The sequence below is a fragment of the Anarhichas minor genome, unplaced genomic scaffold (genome assembly GCF_050575085.1).
Source record: "Anarhichas minor isolate MPS153535 unplaced genomic scaffold, ASM5057508v1 ptg000028l, whole genome shotgun sequence".
Lineage (NCBI taxonomy): Eukaryota > Metazoa > Chordata > Actinopteri > Perciformes > Anarhichadidae > Anarhichas > Anarhichas minor.
The window spans coordinates 643,294-666,785 of NW_027466474.1; the positions used below are offsets into that span (position 1 = coordinate 643,294).

At 39.9% G+C, this 23,492-nt stretch overlaps 1 protein-coding gene across 1 annotated transcript; it reads right to left on the reverse strand.

Moving 5' to 3' along the window:
• Positions 1-230: 230 nt before the first annotated feature.
• glrbb (glycine receptor, beta b) lies at positions 231-23,319 on the reverse strand. Its single transcript, XM_076103440.1, has 9 exons — positions 23,198-23,319; positions 20,134-20,240; positions 18,712-18,779; positions 12,607-12,833; positions 10,281-10,363; positions 9,715-9,855; positions 6,816-6,968; positions 3,499-3,791; positions 231-527 (listed from the first exon to the last, which is right to left on the reverse strand). Exons 1-9 carry the CDS (start codon positions 23,317-23,319, stop codon positions 231-233), a joined length of 1,491 nt encoding a protein of 496 aa, XP_075959555.1.
• Positions 23,320-23,492: the final 173 nt, after the last annotated feature.

Below are 23,492 nucleotides of genomic sequence, written 5' to 3' on the forward strand. Positions count from 1 at the left end.
GATACCTGGATTCTGTAATGATCGTGTATACGGGGATATGAATAGAAAGGGTTTTCATTTTCCATATAAATGCCATATCCTGAATACGATCAAACACAGGATAAGACTGAAAACCAGGACAGTAGCATGTAAACGCATACACTTTGGAATTTTTCGAAGATAGTCAGATCAACAAAGAACTTGTGGGGAGTGAAGTGGGGGTTTTACAATATAAGACATTTTCAAAATAATCACAAGTATACGGACCAATAAACCACATTGAAGAAGAGGAAGGAGAAAGGGAAGAGGGCTCGGGCGTACAGGTCGACTCTTTTGGCAGCAGAGGGGATGACCGGTTTCGGGGGAGGAGGTCTCTTTTTGTTCTTGGCCTGGGATTTGCCGTGAGCACCGGCGTTATTGATGGGTTTCCCGTAGCAGTCAAAGTTTGACAGCTCAAAGTCCCGCGGGAGCGAGCCCACGATGCTGAAGTCGTTGGTCCGCAGGTCTGATTTAGAGGTGCACACCTTCTTACAGCGAGTCTCCGCCACCTGGGTGTACGAGAACGACATGAGGGAAAACAGAATTGATTATTACATTTTGAACCTTTTCTTCTAACAAAGATAAGATTTTATTAATAATCTGAATGTGCTGCTGGCAGCCCCTGAGGCTGTTTAATCAGTCCAAAGAGCGTCTGAGCAGGAGACTGGGATGATTCTTGGTGCCAACAAAGATTATTCCATCCTGCAGAATGAATATTCCTAAAAATAGTGATTAAATACAGTGGTTCTTAAATTTATTGCAACTATTATCCAGTGCAACTCCTCTCTACCGTACACTAGCAGCAAATATGCCGCCTACAAATTAAGGATCCCAAACAACTGCATTCTCAATTACGTTCCAAGGAAAACTTATTTTCTCCTGGATGATGGTTGCAGTTTTGAAAACAAATGTTTCGGCTCAAAAACCGACTTGGTTAGGTTTGGCCTACTATAATCATGTTTGTGACGTAACGTAAGTTACGATTATAAATTGAAATAAGGGGACACTGACCATCCCACCTATCCATTTCCACCTCCACCCACCGCAGACAATGATTTAGAAATGTGTTTGTGATATGCGTTTGTGATCCCGACACATAATTGGCAATGCAGTTCCACTGTATGGGATTCGATTTTTTGAGAAAAAAGTGACCTATAGCACTCTAGCCCTTGTCCTGTTACCTGCCTTCCTGCTTCCTGTTTATGACACCTGCCTACTGCTTGTTTGTTTTTCTGTTACAAACCTTTGCTCCAAAACCTGAAGCCTAAACATTTTTTTTATTTTTTTATTTCACCTGATCTATGTCTGACTTCTGCTTTTGAGTCTAATGCAACTGTAATGCCATATACACTTTATAAAACATGTCAATTAGATCAACAGGGCATTATGTCCGTATGCAATCCACGTATTCTTAATTGTTCTGTCTTTAAAATATACGTGACAGACATTTTTTAAAGCTCTTTGAAGCTCTGTTTACTGGTATAACGACACCATTCTGCATCGCAGAATAAAACAGAAATGTTGGCATTGGTTTCTGTAATTCACACCACATCCATTTACTTTTGTCCCCTCCCTATCTCTCTGTGTTGACAACAGAAAAACAAAAACAGTGTTGTAATCATAAAGTGGCAACGATGTCTCTGAGAAGTCATTTCAGAGAAAACAAACTATACTTTGAAAACCCAATAAAGGAGCCTGTTTGATCCTGAAGCTTGGACAGAACTCATGCTGCTAAATCAAAACTACTGTTGTTTTAGGATGAAAATGAAAGAGTTTTGGAGCCAAGATTAGATTGACCATGTGCTCTACAATGCTGCCTAATATGGTTGCCATCTCATCTCGAGTCTTGTAACTCCCCTACACTCGCCATGTGTTATCACAGCGGACAAACAGCATGAGAACTATCAGCAGGACGTAGTTTCATTATGATGTCGTCCAAAAAAATCCTTTCATCAACTTCCCTGAAGGCCTGCGGCGTGAACAGGACCTAATCAGACTATGGATGCTTACTCACTGAAGTCATTAAGCTCATTAGAGCTTCATTATTTTGACAAGAAAACCCATTAGACCTCAATGGAATAGTGTAATCCTCTTGAAACCAAATGTGGTCTGGACAAACGTAGACTCAGAGGTAAATTAATTTCAATTTGGCGTACAATTGAGAGACCCATACAACATGCTGCATGTCTGATGTGCATGCGAGTGTCAGACTTGAGTCCTGACTAAGCTGTGAGTACGAGCGTGTTAGAGACAATGCCAATTTTCAATGATTGGGTTTCTCTATGCCCCAATGGTACAGGCCTGCCTGAGGATGTTTGATGTGGAATATGCATTTTTTTCATTGTACTGTGTGTTGTTGCTGTAGGTGGGAGGTTACTTGGAATCATACACATAAACACAGACGTAGTGTGCAAACACACACATACAAAGCAACTAAAAAGCACCATCACTGATATGTTTTGGTGATTAACTGCAGCTTCAATACCCAAGGGGACGTTCTTTATACTTATGGATATGAATGCAATACACATATTTAAATCCGATACATATATAGGACCAGGAAAGATGCAGTCAAAGTCAAGTCAGTAGGAATGATTGCATGATTTCACATCAACAAGGTCAGTGAAAAACAACTAGCCTCTGATCCCAAAACAGTTTTTGCTTGGTTCTAAGTTGATGCAATTTTAAATAGTTTGGTTTTTACATAAATGGTTTTCAACACAAAGTAAAAAACTGTATATAAACAGATAAAGGAGAATGTAAGTGTTGCAAGAACCCTTTGTGTACATTCTATGAGTTAGTAATGTCAACAAAAAAAACATTGATAGTGAGCAACAAAAACACTTTTTTCCTTTCTTCTATTTCCATTTGGGTTGATTATGTTTTAAAATGTTGGCAACACGTGTTACCATCATCATGCCTTGAATTCTGCACACATAAAGTATTAGTTTGCCATGGAGTCAGGGGGTTAGCTGTTGGCTACACCTGAGCCCTGTATTGTTTGCTTGTTGCATCAAGACATGCTGCGTTAGCCGTAAGGATGTAGATGTTAGCATGTAAGGATGCAAACAACAGGCAAGATGACTTCTGATTAAGAAGAAAAAGTCTCAAGTGTTATTTTTTAAGCAGTTCACTTTTTCTTTTGACAGTGTGGATACAGACAATAAACAAGGAAAGCTAGAAAGGGCTATGATGAATGGTCCTTGGTCAGATGTTGCAATCATATGGTATGCATCTTGATCAATGGGCTATCAGGAAATACAAAGAAAGGCAACATCTCAAATAATACCGGATACATCATTATTATTGGAAAGAGTAGGTTTAGCTGATTTTAGCAGTATGAGTTTAATATAGGTAAGTTTAATAAGTTTAATTCTGGTGTGACAAAGTATACATAGCAACTCTTGAAATCCATGAATGGTGACAAACACACACGCACACACACAAACACAACAAAGTTATCAAACGAGATCCACTGACTTGCAAGGTGCTGACATGAAGCGGCGTCCCTCTTGTCCCGTTGACCGTGTTGTTCTTGGCTGCGGGGCTCTTTCCCGCAGCTTTCTCCTTGGCGGCTATCTTGGCCTTCTCGGCCTCGATGCGCTTCGGGCTGTTGAGCATCACTTGGACCACGGCGTACTCCACCAGCGAGGCGAAACCAAACAGCAGGCAAGCGATGAGCCAGATGTCGATGGCCTTGACGTAGGACACTTTGGGCAGCTCCGAAGCCAGGGAGGTGCACTCGGAGGACAGAGAGAGCACCGAGAGGATGCCTAGACAAAGAGGGAAGACGATTAACCTTGTCAGTCAGCAAAGTGAGAAGAAGTTGGATGAAAGAAAAAGAAAATTGTAACTTTTTCACCGACAATGACTAATCAGTAACGATCAGCTGATCAGTAATGTGAGTTAAGAGCGTCAGAACTTAATTGGTGCTTCCATAATACATTTAGCACATCAACTCTTTTAGGAAAAAAACACCTACTGCAAGTGAGGGTTGCAACTTTTTTGCCCAATTGAGGAAGTTTTATTGATTTTTTTTCCGTTTCCATACGGCTTTTCTCATGCGATACATCAAAATATTTGAACGGAAACACAGCTAATGTCAACTTCTGGTACAATTCTTTTATATTTTGGCCAAGAAAGTATTGAGGATCAATACCCAGCTCCGGTTAATCATATGTTGAGAGTTTAACCATGTAGTAATGAAACACCGGTTACATAAGACAGTCCAGCTTGTGCCGCCTAAATGCTTGTTTCCACTGTGGAAAAGCATTTTATCAACCTACTGCTGAGAGAAACAAAACTGATTCATTTCCTCTTCAAAGCACATAATACTGAACAAATGAATCTCCCAATATGCACATACACTGTAATAAAAACCTCACATCCACACAGGGTTTCTTAGAACATGTTCCTTTACCTCTTTCATTAGGACGTCTCCAAGAGCTCAGACATCCTCTAATTGCAGTAATTTTAAATAGTTTTTATCGCTGATAGCTAACGAGATTACAGGTTAGAGATTCCCAGTGCACAGCAGAAATAATTACAACCACTCTTTAAAGGATGGTATTATAACCACCAATATACTCCAATTTCCCTTCCTGTGATGATTCTTTAGAGAGGTAATAAATACAATGGAATGACCGGTGGATTTTGCCTCCAGGCCTCATTATGGTCACTCGTCAAGGGAGAGTTCGTATAGGGTTCAGGATTTCTAATCAAACTGCTCCGTCATCACTGCAATGAGCTGTTAAACGGAGCATTTGTCATCATGGAAGCCAAACTATTATCCACGAAGAGAGAGAAACAAGTGGTGGCGATTCGAAAATAGCTTTGTTTGACTTGTTCCCCAATGACACACTCGGCTGCCAGCTCAGCCGTCCAAAGTAAACCTGGACTATGCATCAGACAGAAAATCTAAAAAAACATATTTCTGAAATGCAAAGGTAAACCCATTTAATTGTAACATTAACTCACACCCCCCTATGGGAAAAGACAACACACCGTGTATCGATGAAAATACACAAAAACGCACGGTTAAATGAAACCCATCAACACAAAGACATGGACACACACTTAAAGGCTAACACAACACACACACACACAGAAGAGCAATAAATGAGCGTAGTCCCACACCTAAATGTTGACTGACCTGGACTGATCCCATTTAGAGAGAAGTCAGAGGAGGCATCCAGGAGGAGTTGGAGTGATGATGGGATGAAAGTGGTGATAAACAACTGGGGGGAGGATGGAGAAAAGGAGGACGTGGACGACTGGAGTGAGATAACAAAATGATTATCTCATCCATGCAGCCCTGCACACACAGAGGTGCCCCTGGGATACTGTTTGTGGGTGACAATGACGTATCACACGCAGGTGAAATTATGGAGGGGTAAAAAGTAAGAGGTGAAGAAGTGGAATGCCCATTGTTAAGCAAACAGAAGCTTTGTCTGAATTCTTAATATCGTGCGTCAATACAGCCCGTTCTCATTTCCTGGGCGTCAAATACCGCCGTTCTGTCACGCCCCTCCACGTCTGATTCTGACACACAAGGGAGGGGGTGGAGGTGTCAAGCAAAAGGGGTCCGACACTAAGGGGTCTGACAAAGCGTTAGTATATGATGAGTTGGGATGGGAACGTGTTGTTCAGTTCTACCATGTGCAGTGTTAGCCTGGATGTATGTGAAGTACATTAATATGTAGCACAGACTAATATAGTAACACATAATATAAAAGAATATACTTTGTTTGGTAACTTATTACAAATAAAAATATGCAGGGCTGCAAAAAGAAAAAAAGAAATGGTGAAGAGTAATAAGTAATAAGGTGAGGTCATCACTTTCATCAGTCGTCCATTTGCACCAAACAAAGCACTGCTCCTCATGCGCCTCAGCACAGCCCTTCATTAATTTGGGTTAATAGAGATCAGGTGTACCTCGTTGGCCAGCTGAGTGTCCTGGTTCTCTCTGTCTCCTGAAAAACTCTTGCTGCCCACAATGATTAACATAAAGATTTAACAGAAACACAAGAGTCTGTAATTGTTTCCTGCCATCAGCTAAACTTTGTACCTGCATACTTTGAACTTAGCCAGTAGCCAAAATTTACTAAATGTAGTTAAATTGTTTGTGGCAAAAGGGATCAAATCAGCAGGGAAAGTAACTGGTGGGGTTATATTTGAGATTTTAGTCATTTAGGTAATTTGTTGAGACTGAGTGCGTTGGCAGATCAATGACAGATGTGGAAATCAAACCTATTAGCCTTCGGTTCTTTCCAATGACTAAAAACTAGGGACTTTTACAGTAAAAAAGTGCAGTAAGTACACATAAACAGGGGCTCAAATCCCCATTCATTGAGACGTAAACTCAATAAATGCTACTTAAAAGCACGAATGTACCTAAAGCACCGCTGTGGTGGGTCCCTTCTGTCAATTACAGCTATAATCAGTGATTTATCACATATAGAACAACACTGGACATGGCACCATGGTTGATCAATATAGTCCTTTGTGGTGTCAAAGTGATTGATGTTGTCATGATTGAGGTGATTGGGGCGGCAATGTCAGTGATCCCTAAAAATATATAAATACAGAGAGTTTTATTTGATCAACTACAATATGTTCCCCATGGATTTTTCACACCTAATTACCTCAATGCCACCCGCACTCTCACTCACCCCTCTTTTTGCTCTAACATCTAACCATGCACTCGACCCTGGTTGAACAGCACAAGGAATATTTACACATCATGTGTATTGGTAAATGCCAGAGGAAGGTGGTGGGATTGGTCAAATAATCCGTACCCAAAGGCACCCTGGCGGCACTCGCATCAGGGTTGATCCAGAAAGAAAGCCAGGAGAGGACTACGATGAGCAGCGTGGGGGCGTAAACGCCCATCATGTAGAAGCCAACCTGGCGCCTTAGGGTGAAGATAACCTCCACACAAGTGTAGTACCCTGCACGAGGAAGGAGATTATGGTCAAATATGACTTAAATAACTTCAGTAACAAACACAGCTTGCCTTGAAATTCAAATATGAGAAGCAGAAAGAGTCCATAGGTTGCTGGCATCATACACAAGGTAACGGAGTTAGATACAAACAGCATATAGCTACTTTAAAATACGAAATAATTCATTGTGTTAGTGTTGGCATTGGATTTTGTGGTTCTTTTCAGCAAGTTGAATATATTGTCACTGTTAGACATTCCCAATATCTCTTTGGAATCACAAAGTGGCTGAGGTACTGACTTTGTTAAATCCCCATTAGGCATTTAGAGGAGAGATAGCTGCCAGGTTAAGTCTGTGTGATCTGGCTGTTTTAGCTCCAACACAAAGCAAAGCACAGCTGCACCATTAGTATTACAGAAAACACAAGAGGAGGGAAATTAAAAAAGGTCAATGGGCATAAGGAATTCAACATCATGTCATCTAACTTTCTTAAAGCTTGGACCCGTTTGAGCACTCAGGGCAGCATTCCGAAAAGCACTGCTTCCAATTCATAACCTATTATGAAGAAGAACTAGATCTGTTCTCTGCCGGTTCTTATTCTTAGTGGGTAGGAACTAGTTCCTGTTTTCTGAAGGTTATCATTCTTAACAGTGCAGCATAAATTTCCATCCACAAATGATCAATTCAAACCGATCCATCTCTACTAGAAACGTGGCCTTCATTGTTCGGGCTCTCGGCAGTATGGAATATGCATCAACAGGCTTCAGACCTCCTGCAGCAGCGTTGTGTTCCTCAAGGCTGGTTACTGGGTCCAACGAGACGGTAGAGTGGATCGGGCCGAAGTAATATTTAACTAGCCCGGGGATCTCTGGGGTGAGCTTTATACAGCATAATAAGGGCCGCCTGTGTCGCGGAGCAGGCTCGAACCAGTCGTACACAGAGGTGATCTTTGTGGCTGGCCAGGTTGTCATGGCAACCCGTTAAAAAGGATGACTCATTGCCAGCAGTGTGCGAGAGCGCCGAGGTCATACCCGCTCTTTTGGCTGATAGAGATTTTCCATTTCATTGTGAATGTCGCTGTGTACTCACGCTAGTCCAAATACACGTAGGGCACACTGCCAGGACCTTCTTTTTGTAGTTTGAATACTCAGTATTTTTTTTTTTGGAGAATGCCATGTTGTACATCTGAGTATGTTAGAGTTGATTATAGCTTTTCTCTGACCCGACATCTTGGAAATATCTACGTATGTAGAGACACAACTTGTGCCTACAGACACTAAAGGAGTAACCGAAGGGTTGGGATGGACAGGTGAATACATTTGACTTCAACTATTCTTCTGATTGACGTTGGTGCCCAAGAAAATGTAGTAATGTGCCAACAGAGGCAGGGAAGAAAAAGACTCTATGCAATGCATGATTTTAAAAAACCTGAAAACAGTTTTATGAAAAGAGAAATGCACTCATGTCTTTGTTAGAGTCTCTGAGACTCTTTGTATTTTCATGAAGACTGTGGCTACTGAAGGACATTTCCTTCACATTTGAAGCTTCTATTGAATATTTTTGCATGAAGCTTTGAAGTCTGTCGCCCTGAAAACATTAAAAAAATCTTTGAACAAAATCCTCAATTTTAATAAAGTGATTCATTGCAATTGAATGAGTTCGTCTTTTTATAATGAATCACCTTTCTTTGATGAATATAACTGGTCAGTGCATGCCTCCCTTTGTCTGCGGCAATCAGGGGAGCAAGTGACTGTCGTGAAAAAGGTGTTTTCAATACGCTAAACAGCTCCTAAGCAGATTATATTGTCAGATAAAAACATAGGATTTTTCTAAATTGATCTAACTCTGGAGATTCCTCAAAGCAAACACTTGAACTTGTCACAGAGGGGTAACCAATGACCTTATGAAATACTTCTTTCCATTCAGTTGTGCAACAGAGCCAGAGCTGTGCATGCTGGCTCACTGATACACCTGAATGGAATAGAGACATAATCAATGATCAGTGACACCTGTGGTTTTCCTGCTTTGCCAAGTCAAAATGTCTGCCATGAAGAGGATCTATACTTTCAGACTATGAATATATATATATATATAATTTTTTTATTACTGGTCACAATATCTTCCACTCTGTGATTTTAGTTGACATGAACAAACAATAAAACACTTATCTTAAAAACATCATTTTTTATACAGAAGTTAAATTAAATTTTTGAAAATTGAAATTTTTGAAATTTTGAAATTTTGAAACGGAAGCAGGTTGACTGAGGTATAATAATCTTTTGGCCTTTACCAGAAAAAATAAAGAAGTCACACGGCATCCCCTTAAGTCAGATAAGAACATTCAATTGAAGCTGGCTCGCTGCAGCTCAGGATCCGATCTGCTAAGATTTCATCTTTCAATCAACAGCAAGCAACTAATCTTACCTCAACAAAAGGACCCATTACCCTCACTGGATTTCTTAGACTAGGAACCCAGAATAAGACAACTTCAATTCTGAGAGAAAAATCCATGAATGGATGAAAGGAACGGCACTCGAGTCAAAACCCTGTTTGCTTCAAGACATTGTGGTTGATGGAAATGCTGGAAAAGGTATGTTTACTCGAATATTTTACTTTGCCGTACATTTTCAGTTTTGCTCCAACAGGAATACCTCAACGTATGGCTAGCACTGGAGTATTTTTTTGAATGATTAAATATCTACTTTTGTAACTTCCTGTGTAAAAATATGTGAGAAAAATGGACAAGGACAATACCTGTTCCTAAATAGAATTTGGTGCAGTTCCCATAATCAATATCTTCTTGTCTGATATCAAACAGTGGCAGAGTGATGGCCTCCATTTGCACTGGGTCTCCTGTCTGCCACATAAACTGCAGGTCGTCTGTGGTGTAGCCAACTGGATGAAAAGGAGTACACAATGGGAATACACAAAAACACATATACATTGTTGAAACCACGGTAGTGGTTACACAAATACATATTTAAATATCCAGTCGGGTAAGCCATTAGAGGGTAATGGCTTGAAGTTGTTTTGCTAATTCAAGTCTATACTGCTTTGTAAACAAGATGCAATAACCACAGTCAAGCTCAATTAGCTGTGAGACTTTCACAACAACCTTAAAATATGATGATTTATTCCACTTCTCTAAGTGTTCGCCAATGAAATTGGCTTCTAAACACAAGCAAAAAGCTTCCATTTACCCGAAAATAATACTGTATCTCCCAAATACAAAAAAGCAGACTAACTGAAATCACATTTACAAAGCAATGATGTGGTTTGTAACTGGTGGTTTATGGTGATATTGTTTCAGGAGAACTCACAGCTTTCAAGTTGCATCTTACACCTCTGTGTGTCCATAGGGAACAATGCGAGGTCCAGAGGACAGGAAAGGGTGACGGACAACCTGGAGGGAGATAGAGAAAATTCAGTTGATGTGCTTTTGTAACCCTCTTCTACCCACCACTCACAGAGAAGCCTTGTTTTTTAGACACTCGTACTACCTTGAGATTTCAAAGGATTTTAAGGTTTACACGTATTTGCATGGGATAAACAAAATGTTACTCTCAAAATTACAAACACATTCACAAGGATTATATTGTCTCTGGAGACGACTGAAACCAAACACAGCGGAGTGTAGCTGTAGCCCCAACTAGTTTACAGTGAGCCCCTTGAACGATAAAAATGTTTTTTTTTTTACCCAATGCTTTGCATGTCAACAGTCTCATTATCTTTTCCGAATTTTGCTCTCACAGCCTGCAGCCTCAATGACACAGAAAGAAAAGTAAATGACGGAACCCCAGGGAATCCTAGCAAATAAGGGAAACAATTCTTCATTAACTGATTGATATGCAGGCAGGAATAAAATAATCATTGCAGATTTGCAGGGCATTAAGAACACAAATGACCAATTATTGTATAACCATATTAGGGTCTCCAGGTAATAGTCCAACTAGGCCTTAAATCATATGTTTGTTTAGTCTTGCGTACACACGTATTTAAAGCTACATTAGGCGAGCTTTGCACTGAGCCTAGTGATGCCATTGAATTGCCATTTTGTTACACTTCATTTATCCCATCCGACATCCGACGTTCATCCTTTGCGAGTGTCCATTCCATTCCACAATTTATTTTTCAGTTGACATGTAATCTACGGTAGTGGCTTTCAGGAGGAGTTAACTTAATTTCTTTTTTTAACATTGATCGAAAAAATATGTTGATTCAAGCCTCGGTTACACTCTCAAAAGGAAGCGTACATGGACAGCCGGGACACCAAGTGGTTCTGTTTATACTGTCCACTTGGAGGACGCATTCCACACGTGCAGTAGATTGCTACACTACCACTTGTAGCATAGTGGCCGCATGGACAAGTCTGGACAAGTCTTGTTTCAACAAATAGGTCGTATGTGTCCGTACAGAGCCTACGCGTACACCCTCTGATTGAGACATTTACGTCACGTGGACCCTCGTGGACCCTCACGGATGCGGAAAGTATAATTTTGGCTTTAGGTGTTGTTTGTAAGTAGACTTAAAACCACTTTTACGACTTTATTCATCATTTCCTGTCGGTGGTGACCTCCCTGCACCAAACATTAGGCTGATATAATTTTAGTAAATGTTCACTGTGAGATATGTGGTGAAAGGCAGACATTGTTTTACAAAGTTTCAAGAAGATCATAGCTAACTTTTCTTATTACAAGGCCAAATGAAGAGGGGGGGTTTTATGAGGAACTCGGCAAGCGTGGGAAGCGTTTTTGATTACCGTCATTCACGCATCTTGCGGAATAGATATGTTTCTATTTTTTATAATTTATCACCACAATAAGTGGGGCAGAGGGGGTCACTACTCTCTCCTTACCCCACTTAGAACCATCATTACTTTCACGCACAACCCCCACATTTTTTTTTTACACTTCGAGTCTTTTTTTTGTTATGTTTAGTGACAAAGCTGTTTAATTCGCACAAATATCCTGCTGTATATGTGTTCTGAACTTACTACCATATCTGCAAAGAATAAAAATACAAACAACACTTTTTACCCCAATTGTTCCCTCGTTTAAATAGAAGATCTAAGACTTTTTCTTGTGCACACAAAAGGCTAATTTCTCTACAATTTTGGTCAATAAATTTGTTGAAATACATGTTAGTGAGCACATATCCTTTCCCAAGATAATCCATCAAACCTGACAGGTGTGGCATATCAAGACACTGATTGTGTGTCTGTTGTGTACTTTCCTGCTTCACTAGAGGCAGATTCCCCTCACTCGTTACGGTGGACGGGTAAATAAAATCAATGAACATGCTACTTTGATTTCTTCGTTCATGGAAGACTGTATTTTTTCGCTTCCAGTGGGGGATTCCCAGTAAAATCAGGTTACAGTGGTGCAGTGGGGAAAAATGAATGTGGAAACTGCCAATCAGATTTATTTACTTATTAATCAAAGGTGCCCACCTTGCACTGTGATTATGATTTTTAAATATTAGACACTCTAAAGGGGATGGGACATCCTCATGTAACAATTACAAAACTTACAACAAAAGAAAAATATTGAATCAGGCTTTTAATTTAAACGTTCCAAACATTCTGTTAGAGCAGGAAAAAATAACTACTGTTATCTTGAATGTATGAAAAATATCTAAGATCATTACCTCATACTGATGAGGACGTCTCCGTTACGGAAAATGAAGAGGAGAATGTTCTCCTGGGTAACGTCGTGAAAATTGGCACTCTTCTCGTTAGCGAAGAACAGGTCAGGTTTCCAGAGACATTTGAACATCTTTGGATCGACGGTGAGAGAATCAGACTTGAAGTCCTGCGGTAGCTTTAGCCTCGGGTCGTTCCATCGCTGCCGCAGGAAGATGTTGACTCTGTAATCCTGTACAGCAGACAAGCAGACATGGTTAATGTCTGTATCATGTTAGTACTAACGGATTTCATGATCTTTGGGGAGATCCCTCTCCATAACACTGCAAGATGTGTCTCAAGAAGCATTTTAGATACTTTTCTCTGACACAAATAATTTGTGTTAAAAACAAGAAAAGAAATGTGACATTATTAGCACCTTTCCTACATGACTTTTAAGACAGTGGTAACTTTGTTTAGGATACAGAAGTTCTAACTTATTGACAAGTTACATTTTCTCACAGCAAATATCTCAACAAGACCTTCAACAGACCACTTGAATGTGCCGAGTGATATTTTACAGCTGCAGTGAAAGCTTGTGTGACATCTACTTGTAACGCAGTAAACATAGAGGAAACACCACCCAAGGGTCAAAAGTTATCAATACAGCAACATGTGATCCAGCAAATGCCTCATTACAGAGGTTATTAGTGAAATGTCCACATTCTTGTTGGTGGGAAAGTATCACTCAGCGAGGCTTTTGGACGTTTGTTTTTGTGCATGCTTTGATGGCGTGCCTCAAGCTGCTCTGGGACCAGGTGTTGGGAAGGACTATTAACGCTGAGTGTGAAGACGGATGACATGTCAAATAAAGCTGCCAAAATACTAGCTGTATGAGTGTGTGTGTGTGTGTGTGTGTGTTCCTGCGTGAGAGGTTAGCTTCCACCTTCCATCCCTTCATTGTTCCCAGGTTTTATAATATTGGTTGCCTTTTTTTTATTTGTTTGATGCAGTAGCGAATCCAGAGTCGGCTAAATGGCAACATTTATCATTGCTTTATGATCGGCGCGCAGGTGTTTGAATTTAAAATGGTGCAATTGTTCTCATGGGAACACAGTGTAGGTGTTCATAAAATCAGCAGCAGGACCCATAACAGACCGTGATAACATTTACAGGGGAATTTTTTACAATCCCAAATTTCTCCACCTGGTTGAAATGATAAAAATGGGGACTTATGTTAAACTTCTGCAATAGACTATGTAGGTGTCGGTGTTCCTTTGGCAAATCCTTCTAGAGTCAAATTTAAGTCAGTGCAAGGAAATACATCCCTTTTAATCACACGTACTAAACATTGGATGAGTTGGTCTAACATGGTTGTGCATTCATTGCAATGCAACCCTGTCTCATAAACATGGTTTCCCATAAAACTGAACTGCATTTTCAGTTATGTTTCGACAGAAACGTGTCTCCAACTGGATTACGGTCACTTGCTTTTAACGTTGTGAATTAAAAGAAAAGAAAAGAAAAACGTGGTAACAAAACTACTTGGTAGCATGGTTTGTTACTTAAGTGAAGTTACATATGTAACGTCAAAAAAATAGGTTCGTGAAAAATAAGAACGTGAAATTCGTGTGTTTGACCCATCCATACACCCCAACTTCCTCCCTTCGCGGACTTCCGTGGACTTTGATAAGAAACTTATTTCTGGTACGTCAAGAACAAACGTAATCCGGGAAGAAATATGTTTCTCTCAAAACATACGTGAAGTGTCTTTGTCTGGAAACAAGGACCAGACTGTCCACATTTCACAAGCATGCTATTGTCTTTCTCTGGTTCAGTCTGACCAACTTCTGGTGGATGACACAAAAATAATATATTAATATAGGTGTTGGTGGTCCTTAAAAAAATGGACTTAACAGTTCAAATTGTTAGTAGTTTGTCAGGAGTTTTAGAAAGTCTGATGCTGTTGTTTCCTCTGTCGTGGATGTGTTTTGGTCACATGTCCTGCAATTCCAACTTTGGCCACCATGACACAAATTATCAAACCCCTCTCTCCGGGCTTGCTTTAAACTCAGTGATCCTCTGACTCACTTACTTCATCCATTGGCTCTAATCCCTGGCAACATGTTGAACCTCTCCCTGAGTTAAATTTATCTTGGCTTCAGTTCTGCAAAACATCATTTTTGGTTTTTCAGGTGTTCTTCCATCTTTGCTTTTGTTTGGAGGAGTCACAACACAACCTCTGGGATACCACCTGCCTCCATTCACAACACATGGCTCGCAGTTACTACAGTGATTCTCCATTTGCAATTGCACATTTCTGATGAAAAGTGTGCAATGCTGACAAATATTAGTTTTATATATGTGTGTGTGTGTGTGTGTGTGTATATTTAACTACTTTAGTTGGAGCCAGGTTTGACAGTGAGAGACAGCTAGCTGACATGAATGTGGTTTTATAGTGCATCTGTTCTTCATGAAAGCACATTGGTTATACGATTTTTTTCAGCACTATGAAAACTTTTAGTATCCTGCTGTACACTGAACTGAACTAATTGTGTATTTACCAATATGATCTTATGGGAAGGAGTATGAACAGCATGATAGCATTTTTATGGACATTTCTCACTTCATGATACATTTTAAGCCTTTTTAAGCATCCCTACGTTGTTAACTTGAAACGGTTGCGGTTATGTTGAGGCAACAAAACAACGGTAACGACCGGAGTTATAGATTTAGGCAGCAAAACCCCTTAGTTTTAGAAAAAACATCATGGGCTTGAAGGAATGTAAACTAAGTAAAATAAATACATAAATGACATCACATAAGTACGGATCACACGCAATAAATGTCTGAAAAGTAACTTCAAAATGGACAACATTTGGTTTCACATGGAACATGAACACCAAAACAGCATACAGCAATACAACTTATTTTTCTACAGATGTTTGTGGTACACCGATACAAATTATAAATGTAGGAGCGTTCTTTTAACTCTTAGAGGTATTTTCACCCTTCATTAAAGTTTATGTCTGAACCAATGTATTCTCCAATAAGTAAGACCCAGCATTGTGCAAGTGTTGAGTATATAATTCTCATCTAGAACTAAATGCCATACTTTAACACTTGAATGTCAAAAATACGTTTATGATCAAAGTCAGTTGAAGTCTGTAGGGATTAGGTCATTGTGTATGGATGGGTTAAACAATAGGTTAAACAAACAGCACTTTTACCCAGGATACTACTGTTTGTGTCCTTTGTCTAACGAAAAGTCGTTGTTGGTTTATTTTAATGTTACATGTTACATTTCCCTAAAAACTAATTGAGGATCCAGTTTAGTTGAACGGGAATGTAAGTTTTAGGAGGATACACGGTGCATACACGGTAAAATTTTCCTGGAAAAAATGCAGAAAAGATACAATGTTTGATTGATCCATGTGACAAATTACACGGAGTGTTACATGCTGATGTCACAATGTCTTTGAGACAAGAAACCAAATGAAAGGTTTCATTCTTCTCTGTTGTATATGCATTCAAAATTAGACAGGATTTCAAAATGTCAGCTAACACCAGTTTATACACAGAGGTTTATAAATGAAGCCATAACCCAGAATGTGCTTTATTTCCCTGCCAGTAAACATTTTTGGGAGAAGGAGCAGTGGTCAAACTGTTGATATCTCATTTTGGAAAGCCAGCCGTCATTTCTATACAACCTAATTTTAGACTCCAACTCGTCCTCGAGCGACAGCACAAAAAGCTACTGCTGGCTCTTCTCTGTCTGACAGAGATACATGCCAATTCCCACACCTTCGCTTTCCTGAAAACCAGACAAGGAGATATATCTTCCCTCTGGCTCACTTTCAAGCTGCCTGTTCCGCATTCGATTCCGGAGAGATTTAACACAACCGCTCAGTGAGGAAAACTCAAGCTGTGAGGCAGTACAAAATACACACAACCACAATTCATTTCACCTCACAACATCAAATTAGTCATCCTCTACTGATGATTACAAGCACAAAGTGAAAATATATATTTTAACTACAGTGGACACAAGGTGGTGTTTGGCCTAGGGAGCTGTAAATGATGAGAGAGGCTTTCCTGAGATCAGATACCCCACAGAGTGATGAATTAAGTGGAAGAGTTGACCAGCTGTCCCTTCTTTCTGGTCCTGGATCCATTTTGAACCGTCCTCAATTTCATTTTCTCTCTGTCTTTTGTTGGGCGTCCAGGGGAAGAGGGAATACAGATTTGCCATCTGTGAGTCCCTTGTCTTTTTTTCTGTCTCAGTCTTATGCTCTTACTTGTTCCTTCTCGATCACATCTTTTTCCTTCATTTCTTTTAATTCTAATTTTCCTTTTCTCTGTTTTTCCCTTATGTTATCCTTTCCACTCTGTATCATTTCTCTCAATCTTCCCCTGCTCAATTTCCTTCTTTTTCATCTTTGGTCTCTTATTGTCTGGTATTGTCTTCTTTCTCTGTCCCCCCTTCCCTTTCCTTTCGTCTTCCCCCTTTTGCTTCCCCTTGCCATTCCTTCACTTTCTGCTAACTGCCCCATATCGATTTTCTTCCTCAGCTCTTTTCCACCTTAAGCCTTCATGTCGCGTGCTTCCTGATCTTTCGTTCTTCTTCTGATCATTCTCCTTGATTTCCTATTTTCTTAAACCCCTTTTTTGTTTCCTCCTATTGTTTTTCTTTTCATCCATCATCCGCACACTCCGGTTCTTATTACTTCGGGTTTTAGGGTTTCGCATTTTCAGCTCTGGTCTGTAATTGGTCCTGGTGTAAAGCTCTCCACTGGAAGATTTAACAAGCGGACACACTACTGATCTGCAGCCAGAAGACATCTCCAGAGAACATTTTCATCCAGCTCCAATTCCAGTAAGATCTAAGGCTTTGTTCAGAGTGTCATGAAATGAGGTAGGAAAACACTGATCACTGCTTTGGACTGAGACACTTTCCAGACCTGCAACAGGACTCTGGGAGCAAAGGTCTAAAATCTAGCACTATATCTTTCCAGTGAAGACAGACTGGCCGTATATTCCAGAACTAAAATTGGATCGTTTATACAAATCAATAGCAGGTTTCTGAGCAAAAAAAGGTACAGAATTGTAACTGAGCTGCTACACAATACACGGGTCTGCTAAACTTGTCATGAAAGTAATGTTGCATCTCTTGCCAGTCTTTAAGACTTGTATGCTTTTCTATGATTTCATCTTTAGCTCATTTGTTTGAGGAGCATACTAATTGTGTCTGCTCTCCATCACATATTGTAGTCATCTCCATCAAGCATGAATGCCATTGACCAAACATTGCTGGTTCTTTCACAGCATTTGCAAACAATTCAAATTATGTTATAATTTAAGTTGTTAGTTCAGGTCTTTTTTTGTTGAAAAAAACTTACTTGAGGTTTATTATTTGGTATGTTAAGCATTTTACTTGTATTCTGATGTTTTGTCAGATTTGGCACGATGATTCACCTTGTCACTCATGAGCCCAAAAAGTGCCTGCATGAGACATGTTAAAGGGAAGATTTTATATTTTGCTATCAATTATTCTGTGAAATGTGGGTCTTCTACTGGAATAAAACTCCTGGATTGCAAACTGTAAATCTGCGTTGCATAGATAGAGGACACTGTCAGGTGAGACAGGATCAAGCCAAATTGTGAATTCTATCACACTGCACTGCATTCATTTAAATTACCTTGTCACATTATTGAACATATTTACTGAGAAAGAAACACTTAATGTTTATTGGCTCCTCCCAGCAGCTTTAAATTAAAATACGCCGGAAAGCCGGGCTCATTAGAAACCTACAATAATCTTCCCTTTATTGTTTCCTAAGCGATCGAGAGTCGACCCCAGCGCCGTCCTTGACGTTTAATCTGTTCATTTGAATTCAAACTGCACTTCTTTATCAGCAATTAAGCCATCAGATAAATGAAGCATGGAAACCCCAGGTCTTCATAATGATTTACTGCTAAATGGTCTGATATCGTCTAGCAAACATGCTCATGCATCTCACTTAAAACTTGTAGGACGGAGCAGTTTTCAGCTCTGACCCACTGAATCTGATTGGCAGACGTATTGATTATCAATACTGTCAGGCTGAGGTGGAATTGAAGTAAATTCTTACCATGGTCGTTTCTTGAATGGAGCCAAAACTGTTGATGAAAATGTTCACTCTGTCTTCCACAGGAATTCCTGGATTTCGAGAGAGGAAAGAAGAGTTTGTAGTATCGAGTCCTGTGTTTTACAGCTGCTTTGCAATGAGAGTGGGGCTCCGCTGTGGATGTAGCTTACAGTGTCAGCGTGCTTTGAAACCCTGTAAATCTATATTTCTACATATTGTACCTGGCAATTCAATTGATTGTGTTACTATCAGGCATTATAAAAGACTATGTCAACATTGCAAAGCAATATAAAATCCCCTCAGCTAAGTTAATGCTGTAAACATATATACTGGCATCTCTCTCCACTCAGTCTTTAGCATAAACTAATAAAATCCTTGATGAATGCAGACTGCTCACACTCCTTTGAATACATTATGTCCTTTGAGGTGTTTACTGGAGCCTCAGGAGTTTCACAGCCTAAATTTGATCATGCAATTCACAAAATGAATGTGCATAATATGAAGGTGGCTTATAGCTCACAACTTCCATGCATTAATGCAACCAAGCAAACTAATAAAATATTCCACAAACACCTCTGCTGTGAGCTTAAAATTCTCTATAGGGCCTATAAAAGCAGCTCTCCATTTTTATAGGCCTGGGCAAAGCAATGCACAAGGCACAGTTTAGGATGTAGTTTGGAAGATTATGACATGGATGTTAATGGACGGGGAGCTTTCAGCCCAACCTGAAATCAAGAGCAGATGTTTGGCTGCTGGAGCGGTCGCAGGCAGTCAGAAAGGGAGCTGATTCTGCTCACAATACATCAAACAGTGAGTCCCAGATACAGCTTCTGCTGCCAAGTGCCAGAGGATGGAAACTACCTGAAGACTGGCGAAGACCATCAGTCGGACGCAGAGGTCGTCAATCACCGCTCACGTTATTTTTATGGCTGTCTCTGTGACACTGAAGGCCGCTAAAGTGTGACATTTACACTGTAAACACTGTAAAGATGGATACTTGTGAAGAATGGAGTAAATAATGAAAAGAACAGTGGCGGATTCAGGCTTGATATTTGAGATAACAGTAGTTAAATATATTGTACAAAATTCACACTCTATGTTCTTTTTTCAAGATTTGACTGTCTTAAGTCACAGATTTACTTCCCATAACAGCTTGTGTGTGTCAATCCACAACACAGCCAACCCGAGAACATCGGCTTATAGTTACACTGTTGAAGTACACGTTGAATATGCAAGTGTATGTAGGAAAGGAAAAACATTTTCACTAATGCCTCACGCACCATTTACGCAGATAGCTGTCCCTGCACCAGGTTTATGGAGGTACATATTTACAGTATACTTGTATCTTCAATTAGCATGACAGCACTGCAGCAAACATGTAAATTCAGAATAGACAGAGACAGATGAGGAGGAAATGAGACTTGCCTTTGAAGTTGGGCCTTATTCTGGGATCATAGGTGATCAGTAACTTGTTCAAGATGGTACTGGTTGTATTCTCGGGGACTCGGGCCAGATCCTCAGCTGACAGCTGTCTGCAAACAAATAAGACAGAGAGGGAACTGCAGGCACGATTACATTAGCAGGTCAAATTCCTGGCAGATGCACACACACACACACTTCTACTCTGTACACTCTTTGATTAAACTATATAACCTTAGAGAGCTACCAGTTAATGGGATTAATTTAGCTTTTAATATTCAGTCCACGCTGCCAATGTTGACTGAAGAAGTTGGCATGATCCTTAAGGCAGATAGGGGACATTTTTTCAGCCTCCTAGGACAATTATGTAACACCTTTTGAGAACAATGTATGAACATGTATGAAGTCATTTAGCATTATATTTATAGCAAAGCTATGCGTGTACGCCAGCTCTGTGAAGGCTGTACTTAGGTTGAGCTGTGCTTTCAGCTAAATGCTAACGTCAGCATGCTAACATGCTAACATTTACAGTGCTTACACATGCTTGTATTTAGTAGGTATGTTTACCATGCTAACATTTGCTAATTAGCTTCATACACAGTAGAGTTGAGGTTCGGTTGTGTAAGGAAATTATTTTTGGTTTGTCTGAGGAAATTTGAAGACACTGTACGGGGGTCAAATGCTTAATATGTTACAACATTATCGAGAAATGACAGAGTGGTACAGTGCATGCCATAAAGCAGCAAGTTCAATTCCGATCTTGGGACCTTTGTTGCATGTTATACCTTTATCTCTGTGTCCCCATTTCACTGTCATCTATTTAATAAGGGTGAAAAAGGCCAAAGAAAATAAAACGGCAATTTTCTTGGAACAACTTCATTTGCAAAGTAAACAAGTGAAGAAGCATTTAACTCCATTTTTCCCAACTTAACTTTAGTTGCCTTGTAAAAATCCTTTAAATAATTGAGTCAATGAATCACCAATGTGGGTGGCAAAGAGTAAACATGACTTGTCAAGACAAACAGTCTTTTTTTTCTGTATATTTCTACTTTTTATTGAAACCAAAGTGAAAGTTTCCCGTCGAACCATCAATTAGCAACACAAAAAAAAGAAGCTGTAAATTACTGCCACAACATAAAGTGGTGGCTTTCAGAGACGTTCAACCAAACATCATTTGCTGTCTGAGGTTGGCTGATGGAAAAACAATAGGACAGAGTGAAGGAAAGGGGAGAACAGGATCTGGCAGGAGAGACAGGAGAAAAAGAAAGCCTCCTTGTGGGTGGCAATGATTTTCCTGCCAAAGAATTCCCCTTTCTCAAAGCACTTTACATATCATTATGTAAACCTTATCATGCACTGAGGATGAGTTAAAGTGCTCCACAGGAATGCTGCGCAGCGTGTGTATGTTCTGCGGTTCCTCTGATCAAAGTGAAACACATAATTCCCATCCACTAAACCTCTTTTTTCCCTCTTTTTTAACAGACCTCTCTGACAACCTCAAGCACAACAGCTAAACTGGAACCAAGTGGTTCCCTTGATCCACAAAGGCATCCGCAGCACTAAACTCGAAATATGTCATACAGCTTACACTTGCCAATACTGGGACTACATCAAACGGTTTGGCCCTCATTTCAAGAACTTTTCATTGTTGAGCCATTTGTTACCATTTAAGGAAGAAGCGGGTGCAGCTCACCACAGTCAAAAGGCATGTTAGGACATATTGAGAATGTATCTGACAACTTCCCTATTTATTTGATACTGTCTTAAACAGTGGCATAATGCCAGACAGTTGCAGACGGTCAGCAAATACTAAATACGGAAATGCTCAAGCAGTGGCCGAATCAGTGTTGGACAAAAAGGTGTGACCTTTGCCTTGCAAGTATTCAGTATTTTTAACACCACATGCTTTTGTTGGATTTGGTGTTGATTTTTGGGACACTCATTGTTCCTTGTTGGCTGGGTTACAGGTTCATATCATACTTGAATAGCTCTGCAGTGAAGCAGCTGATGAGATCTGGTCAAAAATGGAATGGTGGATAAAGACTGGAAAGTATGACACTTCAGGTGTAAAATACACAAAGTTATGCTTTAATATAGCCATTTTAGTCTTTTTTGTAAAAACAAATTGACTCGTCAAAAAGTGATAAAAATGCCTCCAAAATCCCACATTAAGACACCAACACCTTAAGGAACACCATTAAAAAATCCATGATGTGACTTTTGCAAGAATTGCAATTGGATTTGCAAAAAACACAACACAACAGGATGGTGAGCAGTTCTGTCAAGTAAAATCCTCAGAACCCCCCTCATTGTTAATATACATAGGAAAGCCATGTATCCTCTGAATATGCTAGGTCTCAAGTTTGGGATTGAAAAGATCCATGAGACTGTGGAATGGCTACTATGGGGACGAATACAATTGGGGTAATTGGATCCACCAGAGTCTCAGCTTTTCAGTCAAACCCAATTCATGCAATTCCAAGTCTGTTTAGGGACTCCAGTATACATTTATAAAATAAGTGAAAATAACACATTTGTACTGCATGCCAAAAGAACTGCTTGGTTTTTCCCCCAACTGCATGTGATTGTTATAAAAAGGCATATCTGTAAAGGGGAGACTTGTACCCAGAGAACCTTTTTTTATTAACATATCTTGAGGTAAGCAGTCAAGGGACCCCTTTGAAAACGGCCATGCCATATTTTCCGTCCCCAAAATCCAGCCAAACTTTGCATCGCTAATTAGCTTCATTCTCGTCAAGCTTGCATGACATGGTTGGTACCATGGTTGTACTATGGTTGCCTAGTTTCATATGGTGTCATAGAATATACTAAAGACAGTTATGTCGGCCAGGATCGCAGACGATCCACCGGGTCTCATTGTAGTTTAACAACCACTATGGGCACCTCAAATGGTCACACATAAAGGTCAGTTCATTAGTCGCTGGGGTACGACCAAGCCAATGACAATAGTTGTACGTCTATTATGGCTACCTGAAGCATATCATGTTGTCAATTCCACTGTACAGTATGACATACTTTATATACTTTATATACTTTATCACATACTTACGATGGACAGTAAACCTGATTCTCTTTTTTATTTCCCTTCTTTGTTCCTTTTTCTTTGGCCGAACCTCCCTCTAGACAAAGAGAAAGGACCAGGAGAAAGATGGCGAGCTTCTTCATGCCCATTCTGGTGTGAGATGAGCCTTTAGGAGGACAAAAAAACAAAACAAAGATAAGGGGGCACAGCATTTAAATGACTCAGACATGGTGTGCAATTTAATAAGCCGCACGTAATTGTATTCTCGTCACATGCAATCAAATCTAAGCGTTCATTTCAACATGTGACAGAAGACAGTGGC

Bases quoted from the DNA above. Each gene is read 5' to 3' on its own strand.
- glrbb (XM_076103440.1), bottom strand. From the start codon at position 23,319: ATGGGCATGAAGAAGCTCGCCATCTTTCTCCTGGTCCTTTCTCTTTGT. The intron at 20,241-23,197 runs GTAAGTATGTGA...ATTTGTTTGCAG, and splicing joins AATCAGGTTTACTGTCCATC to ACAGCTGTCAGCTGAGGATC. The intron at 528-3,498 runs GTCAGTGGATCT...TCGTACACCCAG, and splicing joins TTCATGTCAGCACCTTGCAA to GTGGCGGAGACTCGCTGTAA.